Source organism: Dermochelys coriacea, chromosome 28 (genome assembly GCF_009764565.3).
Source record: "Dermochelys coriacea isolate rDerCor1 chromosome 28, rDerCor1.pri.v4, whole genome shotgun sequence".
NCBI lineage: Eukaryota > Metazoa > Chordata > Testudines > Dermochelyidae > Dermochelys > Dermochelys coriacea.
In genome coordinates, this window is record NC_050095.1 from 1394327 (window position 1) to 1415989 (window position 21663).

The following is a 21663-nucleotide window of genomic DNA, read 5'->3' on the forward strand; positions in this document are numbered from 1 at the left end:
ACTTGGGGGGGGTGAGCGTGCACGTGTGTATAAGGCTCACAGCACTTCCAATTGCAGAGGAATGTTATGGCCACCTGGAACTTGCAAAAGATCAGCTAGTAAGACAGCCAGGCCACCTGCTCTAACCCCCTAGGCCCCAATCTTCAGCCCAGAGAGACTCCTCCCAGAGCCAGGGATGAACCCAGGAGTCCCACCTCAATCCACAGACCAGGGAAGCAAGAGGGGGACCCATGGCTTTGCCAAACGCAGCTCATTCGCCCCCTTAGCAGGGCAGAAAAGACCTGGCAACATCAGGAGTCTGTGCAAATTCCTTTACTGACACCCAAACTGCACACAACATTCACAAAAAGTGCTCTTCAAAAAAATCGGGGGGGAAGGGAGGGAATTAACTCAAGTTTCAACAGCCAGTTTCCCTTTGAACTGAGGAAGCTGTGGGGGGGGGAGACTAGCCCCTCAAAAAGTCTCTTTTTTTAAACTTAAAGATTGTGTGTTCAGTCCCCCCTCGGGGTTCACATTCTTGGCTTCGATCAGCAGCGAGGAGAGGGGGGACCGGGTGGAGTTTGGGGTCTCTGTGCAGTATGAGGTAACTTGGGGATACGGGCAAGATGGACACCTACAGGAGAGAGGAAAGGTGGTCAGATTCTGAAACTGAAGCCCCTATGGGGGAAAGACCAACCCTCAGCTGGAGAATGAGCCAGACTTAAGGTACATTTCACTGTGTGATGGGGCGAGGCCAGATTGGATACACCAGTGGTCAACCCAAGTCTGTATCTGATCAGATCTACAGGTTGGCTGAGCTACCAGCCCTCATCACTAGCTGGCCAGCTGGATCATTAGCTAGCAGAAAAGATCTGCTCACCCCGTCATGCCAGTCTTTCGTACCAAGCCATGGCACAACACCGGCCCCTACCTCGCCGAGTCCTTACCAGCTGGCAGCTCTCTGCATCCCCTCACTGTGTGCAGAGTCATTACACCAGCAGGGCTGGAGTGGGGTCCCCTCCGGGCTCAGGCGTCGAAGTCTGGAGAGAGAAACCCCAGGTTATGACTACCCTGCCAGGCCTTCCTGTTTCCGGGGGGTGGCCAATGAGCGGCCGCTGGCATTGGGGTGGGGGCAGGGGAGAGAGAGTTCCAGCGCTGCAGGCAAGGGGTTGATTTTGGTGCACACAGGAGGCTGGATTGCCCACCATGGTGCCATGCTTGATGGTCCAGAGCCCTCTCATGGCAATGTGAGCCTGCTGCAGGAGGCTCAAGGATAAGATGCTGTCTGCTGGTGGCTGCCTAGGGTACTTTAGAGAAGCTGTGGGCCAGCAGGAGGGGTGCCACCACCCAGCCATGATCTCCTGTAGGTCAGAGTGGACATGCCACCCACACCCTGTCTTAACATTGCAGACACTGGCTAATCACTCATGGGGCTTGCCATTCCCTAGGGGCACTGTGCCAGGATGGTTGGCACTAGGTGAAACCTGATCTGCAAGTCCTGACTAGTGCTCTCATTCTTCTACCTCCAACCACACCCTACAGACTGGGGGCACGGTGCCTGCTGTGTACACATGTCAGGTGGATCCAGGAAGTGCCAACTGCCAGGAGCTGCTCCCAGAGAGAGAGATGGGAGCCATCAGAATGCCCCACAAGAATGAACTTGTTTCTGTACAGCAGCCACATGGCAGCGCTGGATTTTGCCACACTGTGGCACCAGGTTATACTTCCCAGTCCCCTGCCCAGAGCGGGCGCTTACATCCACAAGCTGTCGCTGGATCTCAGGCAGTGGCTGGGAGGGACCCTCCGGAGCAGGAGCAGCAGGTTTGCTGGCTTCCACTGCTGGTTCCTGAGTGGTGGCCGGGGTGCTGGCAGCAGGGGTGTCCCCACCAGCGGCAGAGCTCAGAGCAGGCTGGTCTTTGGAGGCGGTAACCGTCGGCTAGGGTGGAGAGATCATACAGCATTTCATTCACAAGTGCTTCTCGTCTGGACAGCGCCTTGCTGCCCGTAGGCCTCCCTGAGCCAGCCAAGACCAGCGGCTGTTGTGCCATGTGAAACTGACCTGGGAGTTCAGGGAGGTGGAATGTAACTGCTCTGGTTGGAACATGGGGCTAGCGCCCCCTGCTGTTCTGTGGGGTGTAATGATCAGTCAGCTACAGAGTTGGGTCAACACAAGGCAGCTTATGTCACCAAAGCTTATGCTCAAATAAATTTGTTAGTCTAAGGTGCCACAAGTACCTGTTCTTTTTGCGAATACAAATAGAGCTGCTACTCTGAAACCTCCAATTGTGGAAGCATCTAGGCATCAATATTTCTCCCGCCGACCTAACTCCACCTCCACAAGCGGTGTCTAGTTAAGGCCGACGTAGTTAAGTCGATGCAGAACACATTGCCAGGAGAAATTGATACAAGCTCCCCTGCTGAGGACATGCCCCAACAGGAGGAGCAAAGCTTAGACCTGCACGAGCAATGTAATTACTGCAGAGGCTTTTTGCAGATGTAAGTTTAGGTCAACTTTAATTTTGTCACAGAGCTATCAAGAGATGACTTGATTAGTGACGTGCTACTTGCATGGGGAGAAAGTGCCAGGTACTAAGGGGCTGGACATTAAAGCCAGACAAATTGCTATGGAAAATAAAGCACCCAGTGTGGGGAAGTAGCTACTGAATCCAACTCCCAAAGGGAAGTGCAGCATTCTCAGTCTCAACGGCTTCAGATCCTGACCAGCTGGCCTTTCTGGGAGACGCTTTAGTCCAGCCCAAGTTACTAGGCTCAGTACAGGTTGAAGTTTAATGACTTGTGATTGATATACCAAGTCAGAGAGATGATCCCTTCCGGCATTAAAAGTCTATGTCAGGTGAAAGCAGGTGCTTCAGAGCACCCTTAGCTAGGACGTTATCAGTGCTGACTGAGGGGAAAGCCCCACCTACTGAGTCACCCACACTGCGCCCTGAAGCACAGCACCAAGGCAGGAGCCCAGACCCAACCTTGTGTTAACTTCCTTGATCTGATAAGGTCGCAGCCCAACGCTGGTGGGGGCTGCAGACTACTGGAAAGTCTCTGGTGGCCTGTTCCCTTCATTTGCATTGCAGCATTGTCCTGCCAGGGCTGTAAAACCACTGTGGCTTAGTGCAGGAGAAGGGCATGGACGATTCTCCATCACTGGAGTCTTTCAATCACGGACCCAGATATGCTCCAGCTCAAGCTGAAGTTATTGGGCTTGACGCAGAAGTTGCCGGGCAGCATTCTGCAGCTGCAGGAGGTCAGAGTTTTCCCCTTTCCACCCCCCATCCCTCCCCAAACCAGAGTCCCGAGTGCCCTGGACAGCCAGAAACCCTGAGCCACGTCTGACTCGGTGGGAAGGGCCAGTTTAGTGCCAGTCTTACTGGCTATGCTAAAATACCCATGTTTAAGACTGCCATTAGTGCAAAGAGCTGGGATCTAAGCCTTTGCAATTTTAACACTGGGGTTCAAACGTCACTAGGTCCTTCATCTATCTCATACTTCTCTGGCTACAAATATGGGGGCATTTAAGTGCTTCACTATTTTAAGGTGTGAGGAAACGCCACCCCATGAGGTCAGGCCAGTGCTACAATCTCTGTTAGGGAAACGTACACAGAGAAGCCAAGTGACATGCTCAAGGTCTCAAAGTTGACCACAGTAGGACTTGAACTTAAGTCTTCCAAGTCTCAGGATGGTGTCCTAACCATTGGGAAATTATCCCCCTCAGAAAAACTCCCAACAGCTTATTCCCATTAAGCTTAGGGTTATAGGCCCCCTACCCTGGATACATAGAGAACTTCCATTACAGCTTACAGCAGTTGAGAGAGAAGCACTGAGCAACTAAAATCTGTGGGATAGTTTCTGGGCCCCCCTGGTTTACTGCCTCCTCTAATGGCTATCCCAAAATGCACTGCAGGGCCACTCAACCCACTTCTCCCCCATATGGCACACACCCCCATCAGTTGCCCTGAGCCTGTCTGAGAAAGGAGTCAAGTGGCCATGGCTTTAGGAACGGAGCACCAGCCACCAGGGAATTGCCCACCCCAGCTCTCACCTCTGCCGCCGGCGGCCTGGTGCCAGCAGTTTGCTGCCGTCTGCGCTGGAAGTAGGGCCGGTTACGCTGGCGCTGGGGTTCGGGACGGATGCCGTCTGCTGGGGCTGGCACCACTTTGGTCTCACCATCGCCTCCTTCAGTGGTGGGTTGTTGTGGAGGGCGGGGGCGGAAGGGTCTGGATCGGGTGTTGGGGAGATGGGGGGGACAGAAGGTTAAAAGCAGGCTTCTGTAGGGCCAGGAAGTCTAACCTAGTTTGGCTTGGCTCCCAGAGAACCTTTTACTAACACCACTACTCCGTGCCGGGAATGTGAAAGTGTGATGGGCAGCCTAAACCTTCTGAATTAGCCAGACTTCCATTGTATCCATGGAGCAGCAGCTTGCCTGGAGCTGGGAACAGAACCCAGGTGTCCTGGCTGAAAATCTCTCATTGCAACTGCTGATGGAAAATGGGGTTTTGATTAAATGAAGGTATGACAAAAAAAGGGTTAAGTTTCCCTGGAAAATGACTGCTCAGAAGCCAAAGAGTTTCCAGTTCCACTATATTTCAATTCTGAAATGTCACTGGTGTGCATCGTAGGAGTTGTAGTTTGTCTGCCTCGTGTCCATACCTGGTATGATCTGACTCCTTGCCTGAACTACATCTCCCATAATGCACAGCCTTATCAAAAAGGCGAGACCATGGTGCATCATGGGTATTGTAGTTTGGGAGCCTCATGCTCCTGTTCAGACTACAACTCCCATGATCTCGCTTCTTGGTGAGGCAATGCATCATGGGAAAAGATATGGTCCAGTCCTCTTGATTGAGCTCCATCTTCCATGCTGCATTGTCTTGCCTTAGCAAAAAGCAAGACCATGTTGCATCATGGGAGTTGTTTGGGTGCCTCATGCTCCCAATTCCCTATGGTCTGGGCTCCCTGGCTGAAGTCTGTCTCCCATGATGCATTGCCTTGCCTCAGACAAGACCAGGGTGCATCATGGGAGTTGTAGTCTGACCAGGAGAAAAGGTGCATGAGGCACCAAAACTACAGTTCCCATGATGCACCTGGCAGCATTTCAGAATTGAAACATTGTTTTTCCCCTCACTGAAGATACCAAATGTTCAGTAGAGTCGTCATTTTCTGACCAGTTCTTATCCTGGTCTTATCTTATTCGAGCAAGTCTCAGCCACCTGGAATTCATTCAGTTCACACACTGCTCATCCGGACTTAAAGTTTCAGCCACCCACACTATCTAGAGGGGTTAACTAGCAGGGTGCCTAGTCTCAGGTCTCGTTAACACAAGTTGTGCCACTAACTATAACAAAGTAGTACAACCCTCCTAGTCTGGACGCAGTTATATTGGTATAAAGGTACTTCCCTCTGGGAATAGCTATACCAGTGTAAAGGGGAGTAAGCTAGACAAGTCTAGGCACCTTTAGAGCAAAGTTACACCCCAATCAAAAGTTATATCCTAGTAGAAGCCCTACACAGGTAGGGTGTGGTGCTAAGCAAGGCAACTCCCCAAAAGCTACATCAATGTGAAGACTGCCAGTGCTAGGATCTTGTCTGCAGTGAAGACAGAGGCCTAGTGCTATTGGGAAACCCCTATTCCCTAGAAGACACCCAGATACAACCAGTAGGGTATGTTCTGCTCTGGCATTAAGATCCCACACCAGTTACACTGGTATTGATGCCTCCACGGCTAGGCCAATGACTGGTCTTGGGATTAGTGGGGGAGGGCACTCAAGGGAATTACTTCCAACAGACTAGGTCTCTTTCTTTTCCAGTGCAGCTTTTGCTATTACTCCCTGAAAAGGGGGAAAGATATCTGGCCCACCTTCCATTATGAAGAGCCAAATTTAACCCACAGCTTCCAAGAGACAGTTGTTTTGGTGCATCAGGGCAAACCTCAGTTCCCAGTGTTCAAACAGCAGCTACATGCATGCTGGGAGATCCAGCTTTCAGATAGTTGGTCCCAGATCACTGCTTGGGAAGCTTTCAGATACTCATCTGCTAATCCTGCTCTAGCCCTGGCAGGCTAGACAATTTCCTGTTACCATTTCTCACCCCCACCCATCGATATTCTAAGTTGCTTTTCTCCTGAGCAAGTCTCAGGGCAGGCCTCGCTGCTTTCAGCTGCGTGAAGGCAGGAATCAAGCTTTGATGAACTCTTCTAGGAGGAAAAAGAAAAGGAGTACTTGTGGCACCTTAGAGACTAAAATTAAAGTAAACTTTCGCGAGCTACAGCTCACTTCATCGGATGCATTCAGTGGAAAATACAGTGGGGAGATTTACCCACCCCCACCCCACATGAAACAATGGGTTTCATCATACACACTGTAAGGAGAGTGATCACTTAAGATGAGCTATTACCAGCAGGATGGGGGTGGGGGGGGAGGGAAGGAGGAAAACCTTTCATGGTGATAATCAAGGTGGGCCATTTCCAGCAGTTGACAAGACCATCTGAGGAACAGTGGGGGGTGGGGTGGAGAAATAGTTTTACTTTGTGTAATGACCCATCCATTCCCAGTCTCTATTCAAGCCTAAGTTAATTGTATCCAGTTTGCAAATTAATTCCAATTCAGCAGTCTCTCGCTGGAGTCTGTTTCTGACTTTTTTTTTTGGTTGAATAGCCACTCAGGTCTGTAATCGAGTGACCAGAGAGATTGAAGTGTTCTCCGACTGGTTTTTGAATGTTATAATTCTTGATGTCTGATTTGTGTCCATTTATTCTTTTATGTAGAGACTGTCCAGTTTGACCAATGTACATGGCAGAGGGGCATTGCTGGCACATGGCATATATCACATTGGTAGATGCGCAGGTGAACAAGCCTCTGATAGTGTGGCTGATGCGATTAGGCCCTATGATGGCGTCCCCTGAATAGATATGTGGGCAGAGTTGGCAACGGGCTTTGTTGCAAGGATAGGTTCCTGCGTTAGTGGTTCTATTGTGCAGTGTGTGGTTGCTGGTGAGTATTTGCTTCAGGTTGGGGGGCTGTCTGTAAGCAAGGACTGGCCTGTCTCCCAAGATCTGTGAGAGTGATGGGTCGTCCTTCAGGATAGGTTGTAGATCCTTGATGATGCGTTGGAGAGGTTTTAGTTGGGGGCTGAAGGTGATGGCTAGTGGCGTTCTGTTCTTTTCTTTGTTGGGCCTGTCCTGTAGTAGGTGACTTCTGGGTACTCTTCTGGCTCTGTCAATCTGTTTCTTCACTTCAGCAGGTGGGTACTGTAGTTGTAGGAATGCATGATAGAGATCTTGTAGGTGTTTGTCTCTGTCTGAGGGGTTGGAGCAAATGTGGTTATATCGTAGAGCTTGGCTGTAGACAATGAATCATGTGGTGTGATCTGGATGAAAGCTAGAGGCATGTAGGTAGGAATAGCGGTCAGTAGGTTTTCGGTATAGGGTGGTGTTTATGTGACCATCACTTATTAGCACCGTAGTGTCCAGGAAGTGGATCTCTTTTGTGGACTGGTCCAGGCTGAGGTTGATGGTGGGATGGAAATTGTTGAAGTCACAGTGGAATTCCTCAAGGGCTTCTTCTCCATGGGTCCAGATGATGATGTCGTCAATGTAGCGCAAGTAGAGTAGGGGCATTAGGGGACGAGAGCCAAGGAAGTGTTGTTCTAAGTCAGCCATAAAAATGTTGGCATACCGTGGGGCCACGCGGGTACCCATTGCAGTGCCGTTGAAGGTATACTAAAACCCACTGTTTCATGTTCTGTGGGTGTATACAAGTCTCCCCACTGTATTTTCCACTGGATGCATCCGATGAAGTGAGCTGTAGCTCACGAAAGCTTATGCTCAAATAAATTTGTTAGTCTCTAAGGTGCCACAAGTCCTCCTTTTCTTTGTGAATACAGACTAACGCAGCTGCTACTCTGAAACCTGTCTTCTAGGAGGATCACCTGCTAGGAGAGCGTGGAAGGGGACAGTAACTGGGCGGAAGCGCAGTTTGCCGGAGTTTGACAGGAACACTGGGAGGCAGCAAAGAATGGCTCCCTTTGAGGTATATGCAATTTCTGACCTGAACACACACACACACACGCCAGGCTTTTCCACTCCCGTATCTCAGGCCAGCAACACTACTCCTGTGTTTACGGTGGCCCCACAAAGGAAGCCTTCAGTTTCCCCACTGGAGCAGAGATTCAGGGCGAGTTTTTGATCCTTAACCCCCAGTGGAAACGGGGTGTTCAAGTCCCACCTTTGACAACCCCCACCCTTAATTTAGGAGGCAGATGGATTGCACAGGCCTTTTTTACGGCTGGATGGGAGACCAGCCCAGTTGAGACCTCAAAGCAAAATCAGGTCACTGGCAGCTGCCAGTGCCACCACAGTGGGGGAGGGACCCCTCCACACATTCAGCACCAAGGCAATCTCTCCCATCTATACTCCTGCTCTCCAGGGGACGCATCACTAGCCAGAAGAAGCTGGCCTCTGCACGCTTACCTGCGGTATCTGGGCCGGAAGCGAGGGGCTGGTGCTCTCTCCCCAGCCTGGGCTGGCGGTTGCTGGTCTCCCTCCGGCTGGGTGGCATCTTTAGGTTCTGCGCCTTCCGTGCCCTACAGCAAACAACTTTGATCATGTGATCTTGTGACACTAGCTCTCCTCTACACTAGATCAGCCTCTAAGAAGGTAGATGGCCTGTGCTGGTGTCCAGGAACCCCAACATGAACTCTGCCGTCTTACAGGCCCAAATACTACCCCACAGAGCCTGGGATCAGCTAGCAGAGACCAGGCCGCTTCCCCCTTACCATGCCCAGACGTCACCTGGGCCGGCTGGGCTTGCTGCTGGATCGGAGGCCGGGGCCCACGCACAAATCTCCGGCGGAAGAAGAACGGCGGAGGGCGCCTCCTGCGGGGCTGCTGCTGCATAGTGTCGTCAGCTCTCTCCGCCTCGCTGACCGGCTCAGCGGCCCCTTCCACTCTGGTGGCATCCTGCGGTGGCAGCTGGGCCTGCCGGGGCCTGGGGATGAATCTGCGGAAGCGCCGGCGGTTGGGGGCATAGCGGCTGCCTTTCACCGGCACGCCACCCGGGCCGGTGACGTTGGCCGCCTCGGCACCCTAAAGCAGACGTGAGGAGACAAGCCCTGAGCAGGGGAAACAGACCCCTGCCCTGATCCTTGCATGCAGGGGAGCTGGCATCGGCCTGGCCTCCCCGTGCTCCGCCTCACCTTCTCTCCTTCCACAACATCGAACTCCACAGTCTCCCCATCACCGACGCTGCGCAGGAACTTCCGAGGGTTGTTCCTCTTGATGGCTGTCTGGAGGCAACAGCAGAGAGACGAGATGGGGCCAGATATATATATATATATGGTGGGGATCAGCTTGCCCCAGGAGATTTGTGGGGGGGGTCAGCTTGCCCCAGGAGATTTTGGATTTGAAGCTATATCCCATGGTCCCAGAGACAGATGAGAAGCAACTGCTCCTCCCGCCTCAGCTCTTCATGTAGAGGGCAACCCAATCCAGGAACAAGGGGGCCATCTCCATGCTGGGCCTCTCCACACTCACAGTCGGGGCCAAGCTGTTGCTTGCCTCATGGTGCTAGAAACTAGATCAAGTCCCGCCAAAACTGAGTGGCCAAAAGGGTCACTGCCCACCTGGAAACCAAGGGCACTACCCAGTTCTGCCCCCTTGCCCTGAACTGCCTCAACCCTGGCAGGGCAGAATTGCCACTGCTGGGCACCAGCTACCTCAGAGACCCACAGCCTCACAAGCCGCTCAGGGGGTTATAATTCACTCCTCACCTCTGATCAGAGAGATGGAGCCCCATTATCCCCATGTACTACCAGCAAATGCTGCTTCTCAAAGGGCATGCCCAGGAACAGAATGAGAGCCTGGGAGACAGCTGTGCTCAGCCGAGGGCATGGGGAAGGCCCAGTAGATGTCTGGCATGCCAGATGCAACCAATTCCTGAAATTGATGAGAATCACTTACTGAAACTGACCAAGGTCTTACCTGGTGCACAAACACATCCTCCTTGGTGTCATTCCTGCAGGGATGGAGAGAGTTCTGAGGGATCACAGCTCCGTGCCTGGCACAGCAACGTGGCCCACACACAAATCACCCGACAATGCCCTGCATAATCCTGCCTCTCCCTTGTTTAGTGCCCACCATCCCTGTGCTTTAAGATTTCAGCTGCCAGGCTTCCCCCGCTCTGCCCTCCTCTTCCTATCCCCATACCCTCCCAGTGCCTTGCTTCAGCACTTTAGAGCAGGGAACAGATTGGGTGTGAATCTGTCAAAGCCTCCAGTGTTCCCAGGTGCAGCCTTGGGTCTTTAGCAGTAAGACCGAGACAGCACCACGACGGATCCTTAAAAGGTCTCAATCTCTTAGGTCTGGTTTACACCTAAAACGTAGGTCAATCCAGCTACATTGCTCAGGGCTGAGAAAAATGTTATGCACAGGGTGGCACAGCTCTTGCAAGTTTGAGGCAACTGCCCAGGCTGAGGGCGGCAGATCCTGGCAGCAGCAGGAGTTCAGAGCGCCCGAACATCCAGCAGAGGGCATTGCGTCTCAGGCAATGAGAGACAGGAGTACTCAATTACAACTTGGCTGAGTGCTTAAACCTCGCACCCCACTTATTATACACCCCAGCAGAAACTGAGGCTGAAATCCTCAGCTCGGGGTGAGGGGGTGCTCATACTGATGCCAGTCAGGATCAGTCTACAAAGGCAATTTGCCATGGTCAGAGAGGGGTCTAGTCCAGTTGTGATACTGCAACTTGTGGCATGTTAACACAGGATCTTTTTAGGTCAGGGATCAAATCAAGACCTTTTAAGCAATTAAAGAAAACCCATTCTTCAGGCAGCAGAATATTAGCCACAAGGTGAAACTGCCCTGCCCCCAGCATTTCCATGAGGTGCTAACACTGGTTGTCATTCAGCTTCGGAGAGAACTATTGCACTGCTGATTTTTAAACAAACTTGCTATTTGGGATTTTGTTAAAGAACCGTGTCCTGCACTCCATTCTGGCTCCACAGCCCTATGAGGTGCAAGACATGCAGCTCCCAAGTTATTTGCCAGCATCCTTTGGAACCTCTGACAGCCAGCAAAGAAAGCATTGGGGCTATCAAGGCTCATCTTTGCTGGATGTCTCTGTGGAGGACCGCATTAGGATCTCAGCGCTGTCAGAGAGCCCATCACCTTTAGCCATGGAGTTTCCCTCCCAAGATAACTTGTTTAAGCATTAAGAAAAGGAGTACTTGTGGCACCTTAGAGACTAAAATTTATTAGAGCATAAGCTTTCGTGAGCTACAGCTCACTTCATCGGATGCATCCGATGAAGTGAGCTGTAGCTCACGAAAGCTTATGCTCTAATAAATTTGTTAGTCTCTAAGGTGCCACAAGTACTCCTTTTCTTTTTGCGAATACAGACTAACATGGCTGCTACTCTGAAACTTGTTTAAGCATTGAGTGCTAATCCTATTGCTTAAGTTTTCATTGACACCAAGGAAGCAACTTCAGTTTGATTAATTCTTTAGTCACTTAGGGAAAAAAAAACAAACCTGGATTTCTAGTGAAAGATGTTTTTAAAAGCCTTTTGGGTCTTAACACAAATTCAGTTCAAATCAAGTCAAAGTGCTGACCATTTTAAAAGGTGGCACTAGACATTAAAATGTATTAACCCAGCAGTTGCATCTTATTCACCCTCTAGGACAACTGCATTTTACTTGCCTGTGAAGAGAACTCCCCCTGGTCAAACAGGATTTTCAAAGGGGTGAAAGTGAGCTGTAGCTCACAAAAGCTTACACTCAAATAAATTTGTTAGTCTAAGGTGCCACTAGTACTCCTTTTCGCGAATACAGACTAACATAGCTACTATTCTGAAACCAATCAAAGCATAGTGAGTTAATCACCCTCCAGCCTACCTCTAAGGTCCAGACTATGGGACACACCTGGTTAATGTAAGGGGCTAGTTTTTCCCCCACAACAGACATGCAAGAGGCTGTCTGGCCACCAGTTGGTTGAAACCGGGTCTATTTCAGTTTTAGTTTAATTATTCAGTACACAGGTTAATTTAAAACAGCTGACCCCCAGTCCCAATTAAGTATTGTTCCTCAGGAGATTGGTTCACACATCAGAGGGGACAGGTGGTATACTGTGGTGGGAAGCGATTCTTACTGGGCACCAGTTCTGCCCAGCTTCCAGGCAGAACTTGCAGGGCAGAGGGATGTGTCACTGGAGCATGTCAGAGGAACACCAAAGTAGGACTTCCAGTTGAGAAGTTTGTACCTCTGAGCACCTCCTGAGGTGTCTCCTGAGCTCTGTGGGTTGCTCGTTAAAAGAGACTTATCACTGTCTCCGCTCTGCTTGAGAAAGTCTGATCCCCAACCCACCGAGTCTTCTCCCTGCCAGCTTCCAGCATGAGGCCCCCAGCCTCAGCCCCAATGAGTCCCAACAGTCTAAGCAGGGGGTGGCGAGCTCACCTGTTAATAAATCCATAGCCATTGCGAACATTGAACCACTTAACTGTGCCCAGCACCTGGGTTGCTGCAGGTGGTTTCCCAGGGAAGAAAGTTGAGAGGTTACAGGTCAGTCACCAGCAGGCAGCCCTTCCGACTGGGCAGGCAGGGAAGCACCTCTGTATAAGCCCTAAAAATCTGGGGCACTCCAACCCCAAGGCAGAGGCTCCACACTACTCCCCCCCCCGACCAGGGCCAGCCTTCCCAATACACACCGCAAGCCCTCCTCCCCTTCACATCTCTTCCTGCCCCATGTCTTGCCAAGTTCATAGGCTCCGGTTACGAGGCCTGGCAGGACCACTGATCAGCCCATGATCTTTCCCCTCTTCACCCACACAATTCATCCCCCCTGATCCCACCACCCCTTCCCTAATGCTAGAAGCTTCCTCCCACAAACCATCCCCCTTCCAGCTCCCCTCAAAGATAATCCGTATGGAGGAGAAACAATGTGCCGCCCCATCCCTCTCGCAGCCACACCCTCACACACACCCACACCCCTCCCCGCAGGCTCCCTTCATTTTCACCCAGCCCCTAGAATTCCCTCCCTCCCCACTCAGACACCCGTCTCCAACAGCTTCAGGTCCCAGCTTGCCTTTACTTACCCCCCAGGTGCCCCTTTTCCCAACTTTGGCCTCTTCCCCCTGCCCCCCACCACTTGGTCCCACCCACTACGCAGGTTCCAGCCCAGTCTTCAGATTCCCCTCAGCCAGGCCACCTCCCATCTCCACCCCCTGCCCTCTCTACTCACCTGAAGAGCCGCTTAGTCCCAGCCCTGCCTGATTTGGAGTCCATTTGACCCTGCCCCAAATGTAGTTGGCTCCACCCCACCCCCTGCTGCTCCAGCTTGGTTTAACCCCTCCCTTAAGATGCACACCACCTACTCCGCCTAGGACATGCTTGGCCACACATACTGGACCCCACCCTCCCCTTAGATGCACTTGGCTCCACCTCCCCCAGCCCCCACCCCTAAGACACTTGACCTCCCCATTACACCCCCTCATCCTTTCCCCTCCCTTAGGGAGCAATTGGCCCCACCCTGAGGACACCAACCATTACCGCACCCCTGGACAGCCCTTGGCCCCAAGCCTGCCCCCAAAGCCCACCCTAGAACACGCGTGGCCCCGCCCCACTATCCCAGCCCCACCCCTCAGGACACGCGTGGCCCCGCCCCTAAGGACACGCGCTCGGGCCAAGGCCCCGCCCCTTCTCCTCACCTCCTGCAGGCGCTCGGCCCCGCCCCTCCCCCGAGGCCCCGCCCCCCTCAACAGCCGCCCCTCCCCCGAGGCCCCGCCCCTTCGTCTCACCCAGGACGCGCTTGGCCGCCTGGCCGCGGGCCGGGGCGGGCGCGGGGACCGGGGCCGGGGCCGGGGCGGCCCCGCCCGGGCCGGGCTTGGCCGGCTCCCCCGCGGGGCTCTCCCCGGCGCCAGCCCCGCTCTCCGCCTCGCTCAGCATCGCCGCCGCCGCCGCTCCTCAGCCGCCGGCCCCGCCCTGCCGCCTTCCTCGCGCCGGCCAATCGGCAACCGCCCCGCGCGCGCGCGCCGCCCCCTCTCGGCGGCCCGGCTTTTATCCCCTCCCGCGCGCCGCGCCCTCGCGCCCCGCCCCCATTGGGCCTCGCCCACCCCGCGCGCTCCCATTGGCCCGCAGGGGTTCCGTCCCCGGCCGTTGTGCGGCGGGCCGCGCCGCTGCACGCCGCTGGCCGGCCCACGTGGGGCCAGGAGGTGCGACGCCGGCCCGAGCGCTGGGCGCGGGGGGAGGTGCCCAGCCGCACGCGCCGGCATATATTTGCATGCTGATGCGGCTATTTCCATACAATAGGGTCGCGAGCCCTCTGCTTGGGTGTTTTGCCTCTGAGCGCGTCGAGGTCCTGCTCCTGCAGGTGCAGCTATTCGCGTGCAGTTGCCGCGTGCATATGTTGAAATATTTTACATATGTTTGCATAGTCTATTTGCATATGTTCACAGCTGTTTGTGCACTCTAGTGGCATATTTTACATATGTTTGCATAGTCTATTTGCATATGTTCACAGCTGTTTGTGCACTCTAGTGGCATATTTTACATATATTTGCATAGTCTATTTGCATATGTTCACAGCTGTTTGTGCACTCTAGTGGCATATTTTACATATATTTGCATAGGTTTCAGAGTAGCCGCCGTGTTAGTCCGTATTCGCAAAAAGAAAAGGAGGACTTGTGGCACCTTAGAGACTAACAAATTTATTAGAGCATAAGCTTTCGTGAGCTACAGCTCACTTCCACCAAATGCATCCGATGAAGTGAGCTGTAGCTCACGAAAGCTTATGCTCTAATAAATTTGTTAGTCTCTAAGGTGCCACAAGTCCTCCTTTTCTTTTTGCGATATATTTGCATAGTCTATTTGCATATGTTTACAGCTGTTTGTGCACTCTAGTGGCATATTTTACATATGTTTGCATAGTCTATTTGCATATGTTCACAGCTGTTTGTGCACTCTAGTGGCATATTTTACATATGTTTGCATAGTCTATTTGCATATGTTCACAGCTGTTTGTGCACTCTAGTGGCATATTTTACATATGTTTGCATAGTCTATTTGCATATGTTCACAGCTGTTTGTGCACTCTAGTGGCATATTTTACATATATTTGCATAGTCTATTTGCATATGTTCACAGCTGTTTGTGCACTCTAGTGGCATATTTTACATATGTTTGCATAGTCTATTTGCATATGTTTACAGCTGTTTGTGCACTCTACTGGCATATTTTACATATATTTGCATAGTCTATTTGCATATGTTTACAGCTGTTTGTGCACTCTAGTGGCATATTTTACATATGTTTGCATAGTCTATTTGCATATGTTCACAGCTGTTTGTGCACTCTAGTGGCATATTTTACATATGTTTGCATAGTCTATTTGCATATGTTTACAGCTGTTTGTGCACTCTACTGGCATATTTTACATATATTTGCATAGTCTATTTGCATATGTTTACAGCTGTTTGTGCACTCTAGTGGCATATTTTACATATGTTTGCATAGTCTGCATATCGTACATGTGTTTGCGCAGCCTACTTGTCTATTTTACATATATTTTCATGATCTAGTCGCACATTTTACATATATTTGCATACGTTAGCATATTTTACATATATTTGCATCGTGCATACCATTCCTTCTGGGCCGTGGTCATTTGCATATATTTCTGCTGTGGGCTCTGGTTCTCTATGTGCCTGTATTTGCATATATTTGCATTGTGAGCTATGTGCCTCCAGTTGTATATTTTTGCCGATTCCTTATTCATCTATTTGCATGGCTGGCTCTATTGCCCCCTATTTGCATGACGTTGCCTATTTTGCATATATTTGCATGTATTTGCATACGTTTGGTGCCATTCCTTTATTCCTTCTAGTCGCAAGCTTCTGCTTGCTCTAGGTCTGTGTGCGTGTTTTTGCATTTATTTGCATATAAGTCCCCATTGGCTTAATCCCCTGTGCGCATTTATTTGCAAAGCATTTCAGTGTTGAGTCACATATTAGCATATTCCTGGAACTGTTTACAAATCATTGCAAACCGTTCCGTTTTTGGCTTGCCCGTCCCCATCCATATATTAGCATAGATAGCATATATTTCCATATATTTTCATCAGTGGTGTTATCCCTCCACATACATACATTTGCAGAGTTTGCATCTATTTGTGTATGGTCCATTATGTTTGCATATAATGTAAATGCTGCCTTTAACCCGGTGAGTGCATATATTTATTTGCATGTATTATCCTATGTATTCCTATGAAATATGTTCTGGCATGAGTGATGGTCATCTGGTTTGACCTCTCGAGACGACAAGCTTTTAACAGCCCGTCTTGATTTGCAAACTGCCAGTGCTGGAAAATCCATCACAGATCTTGGCAAAGGCTGTAATTAAAAAATTGCGTCTTATCCAGGCTGAGTTTGTCTAGCTTCAGCTTCCAGTCACTGGCACACGGTAGACCCTTAATCAGCGCTACTGATGTGCACATTCGAGTATTCATTGTAATTGTGGTTGGTTATCAGCATTTCTACTGCAACGGCCTGTAACGCTACTCTAGGCTGGCCAGAGTGTGCCTATAGATGCAAATGCGAGGCTTGGCGTAGCTTCGCTTTGGGCACTTGTGTCAGTGGTATTATTCGTGTGCTTCAAATTAAACGTGTGTTTATGTGTTGGCAGCTGTTAACAGCGGCTGCTCCCCGCCCCAGAGGTGGCTGCATCTCAGCAGTGGGTGAGGGATCCCTGAAAAATATCTGTGCCACCCTAGAGGTGGAGACAGCTCAGCAGCGGGTGAGTGATGCCTGAATAAACAGCAGTGCCATTCCAGAGGTGGCTGCATCTCAGCGCCGGGCAAGGTGTCCCTGTATCGATAGCGGTCTCCGCCCCAGAGCTGGCTGCGCCTCAGCGTTGGGCCACAGATCCCCGCATCAATAGCAGTCTCCGCCCCAGAGCTGGCTGCATCTCAGCGTTGCGCCATAGATCCCCGTATCGATAGCTGTCCCCACCCCAGAGCTGGCTGCACCTCAGCGTTGCGCCATAGATCCCCGTATCGATAGCTGTCTCCACCCCAGAGCTGGCTGCACCTCAGCGTTGGGCAATAGATCCCCTTATCAATAACTGTCTCCACCCCAGAGCTGGTCGCACCTCAGCGTTGGGCAATAGATCCCCGTATCGATAGCTGTCTCCACCCCAGAGCCGGCTGCACCTCAGCCGCCGGTGCGGGATCTCTGCAGGTGATATTCAACAGATTTCATCCTCTAACATCTGTCACACCCTCGTCCATCCGCAAAGATGGTCTTTTGCTGTACCCCCCACCCCATTGTTCTTCCTCTGTTTTAAATTAGAAACCATTTGAGACACGGGGACAGACCGTATCTTCGCGTGTGTTTGCACAGCACAAAGCGGGGCGCTCGCGTGTTGTAAAGATGAAATCATCATAATAGTTCCCCCTGTGCTAAAATGCAGCTGGTTCTGGGCTGGGGCACAACAGCTGTATATACAGGGAGCCCGCGGGAGGCAGGGCGGGGCAGCTGTACATAAAAAGATCTTTGGTCCGGCCCTGAGATGCAGTCACCTCTGGGGCGGGGCAGCTGTTTCTTTAACAGCCCACAACAACAGTTTTGGAAAGGGAGCGCAAGCTGCACGCCCCTCGCTGGTCGCCGGGCCTCGCTCGCTCGCTTTTGCCCTGATCCTTTTGCCAAGTCACAACATCTACGCAGAGAAAAATCCAGCCCGGCTTCCTTTGCTCATTGACAAAACAGGTTGTGTTGCTGTGTGGGTGCAGAGCTGGGCTTCAAAGCTTTCGCGGCCCCCTTCCGCCTGCCTTCCATCTCTCTCACACTGATTCTCTCCACAGGGGGCACCACACACACACACACACTGATTCTCTCCAGTAGGGGGCACCACACACACACACACACACACACACTCATACACACACACACTGATTCTCTCCAGCAGGGGATACCACACACACACACACTGATTCTCTCCAGCCACGGCACCCCACACACACACACACACACACACAAAGATTTTCTCTCCAGCAGGGGGCACCACACACACACACTGATTCTCTCCAGTAGGGGGCACCACACACACACACACACACTCATACACACACACACTGATTCTCTCCAGCAGGGGACACCACACACACACACACTGATTCTCTCCAGCCACGGCACCCCACACACACACACAGACACACAAAGATTTTCTCTCCAGCAGGGGGCACCACACACACACACACTGATTCTCTCCAGCAGTGAGCTCCACACACACACTCATACACACACACACACTGATTCTCTCCAGCAGGGGGCACCACACACACACACACACACAAACACAAACACACTGAGTCTCTCCAGCAGGGGGCACCCCACACAAACAAACACACACTGATTATCTCCTGCAGGGGGCACCACACAAACACACACTGATTCTCTCCAGCAGTGAGCTCCACACACACACTCATACACACACACTGTAGCACCTTAGAGACTAACAAATTTATTAGAGCATAAGCTTTCGTGAGCTACATGTAATGCATCCGATGAAGTGAGCTGTAGCTCACGAAAGCTTATGCTCAAATAAATGTTAGTCTCTAAGGTGCCACAAGTCCTCCTTTTCTTTTTGTGAATACAGACTGACACGGCTCCTACTCTGAAACACACACACACTGATTCTCTCCAGCAGGGGGCACCACACACACACTCACACACACACCCACACCCACACAGATTCTCTCCAGCAGGGACACCACACACACACACACACACACACACACACTGATTCCCTCCAGCAACGGGCTCCACGCACACACACACACACACTGATTCTCTCCAGCAGGGCACACACACACACACACACACACACACACAGATTCTCTCCAGCAAGGGGCACCACACACACACTCACACACACACCCACACCGATTCTCTCCAGCAGGGGCACCACACACACACTCACACACACTGATTCCCTCCAGCAACGGGCTCCACACACACACACACACACTGATTCTCTCCAGCAGGGAGCACCACACACCCCCACACCCACACAGATTCTCTCCAGCAGGGGCACCACACACACACTCACACACTGATTCTCTCCAGCAGTGAGCTCCACACACACTCATACACACACACTGATTCTCTCCATTAGGGGTACACACACACACACACACACACTCACTCACACACTGATTCTCTTCAGCAGGGGGCACCACACACACACACACTCACACACTGATTCTCTTCAGCAGGGGGCACCACACACACACACACTCACACACTGATTCTCTTCAGCAAGGGGCATCACACACACACTCACACACACTGATTCCCTCCAGCAACGGGCTCCACGCACACACACACACACACTGATTCTCTCCAGCAGGGAGCACCACACACCCCACACCCACACAGATTCTCTCCAGCAGGGGCACCACACACACACTCACACACTGATTCTCTCCAGCAGTGAGCTCCACACACACTCATACACACACACTGATTCTCTCCATTAGGGGTACACACACACACACACACACACACACTCACTCACACACTGATTCTCTTCAGCAGGGGGCACCACACACACACACACTCACACACTGATTCTCTTCAGCAGGGGGCACCACACACACACACACACTCACACACTGATTCTCTTCAGCAAGGGGCATCACACACACACTCACACACACTGATTCTCTCCAGCAACGGGCTCCACGCACACACACACACACACACACACTGATTCTCTCCAACAGGGAGCACCACACACACACTCACACACTGATTCTCTCCAGCAAGGGGCACCACACACACACTCACACACACCCGCACACATTCTCTCCAGCAGGGGGCACCACACACACACACTCACAAACACTTATTCTCTCCAGCAGGGGGCACCACACACACACACACACACACACACACACACACCCCGATTCTCTCCAGCAGTGAGCTCTACACACATACACACACACACAGAGATTCTCTCCAGCAGGGGGCACCACACACACACACACAAAACACTGATTCTCTCCAGCAGTGGGCACCACATGCAAACACACAAACAAACACACTGATTTTCTCTAGCAGTGAGCTCCACACACACACTCATACACACACACACTGATTCTCTCCAGCATTGGGCACCACACACACACACCACACAAACATACCAACACGGACTCTCTCCAGCAGGGGGCACCACACACACACTCACACACTTATTCTCTCCAGCAAGGGGCACCACAGACACCCCCCCCCCACAGTTTATCTCCAGCAGGGGGCAACACACACACTCACACACTGATTCTCTCCAGGAGGGGACACCACACACACACACACTCACACACACACTGATTCTCTCCACCCGGGGCACCACAGGCACACACACACACACACACACACACAAACACAGTGATTCTCTCCAGCAGTGAGGTCCTCACACACACTCATACACACACACACTGATTCTCTCCATCAGGGGGCACCACACACACACAACACACACACACACACACACACTGATTCTCTCCAGCAGGGGGCACCATACACACACACACACCACACCACACACACACACACACTGATTCTCTCCAGCAGGGGCACCACAAACACACACACACACACACTGATCCTCTCCAGCAGGGGGCACCACACACACACACACAAAACACTGATTCTCTCCAGCAGGGTGCACCACACACACTCTCACACACACTGATTCTCTCCAGTAGGGGGTAACACACACACACACACACACACACACACACACCCTGATTCTCTCCAGCAAGGGGAACCACACACATACTGATTCTCTCCAGCAGGGTGCACAACACACACACTGATTCACTCCAGCAGTGAGCTTCATACACACATACACACACACACACACAGTGATTCTCTCCAGCAGGGAGCACCACACACTCACACACTGATTCTCTCCAGCAAGGGGCAACACACACACACTCACACACACCCACACAGATTCTCTCCAGCAGGGGGCACCACACACACACACTCTCACACAGTGATTCTCTCCAGCAAGGGGCTAAACACGCACACACTCACACACTGATTCTCTCCAGCAGGGTGCACCACACACACACTCACACACACTGACTCTCTCCAGCAGGGGGCACCACACACACACACTCTCACACACAGTGATTCTCTCCAGCAAGGGGCTCCACACGCACACACTCACACACTGATTCTCTCCAGCAGGAGGCACCACAGACACACTCACACACACTGATTCTCTCCAGCAGTGAGCTTCACACACACACACACACACACACACACACACACCACACACTCACACACTGATTCTCTCCAGCAGGGGGCAACACACACACATACAGACTCACACACACTGATTCTCTCCAGCAGGGAGCACCACACACTCACACACTGATTCTCTCCAGCAGGGGGCACCACACACACACTCACACACACAGATTCTCTCCAGCAGGGGGCACCACACACACACACACACACACACACACACACACACAAGCACTAATTCTCTCCAGCAGGGGGCACCAAACACACACACACACACACACAGAGAAACACACTGGTTCTCTCCAGCAGGGGGCACCAAAGACACACACACACACACACACACACACACAGAAACACACTGATTCTCTCCAGC

At 51.8% G+C, this 21663-nt stretch overlaps 1 protein-coding gene across 1 annotated transcript; it reads right to left on the reverse strand.

Annotated features, from left to right (window-relative positions):
- Positions 1 to 296: 296 nt before the first annotated feature.
- YBX2 (Y-box binding protein 2) lies at positions 297 to 13926 on the reverse strand. Its single transcript, XM_038386048.2, has 10 exons — positions 13779 to 13926; positions 12439 to 12502; positions 9968 to 10001; positions 9184 to 9273; positions 8780 to 9073; positions 8459 to 8571; positions 4034 to 4208; positions 1736 to 1915; positions 927 to 1019; positions 297 to 613 (listed from the first exon to the last, which is right to left on the reverse strand). Exons 1-9 carry the CDS (start codon positions 13924 to 13926, stop codon positions 969 to 971), a joined length of 1149 nt encoding a protein of 382 aa, XP_038241976.1. The 3' UTR covers positions 297 to 613; positions 927 to 968.
- Positions 13927 to 21663: the final 7737 nt, after the last annotated feature.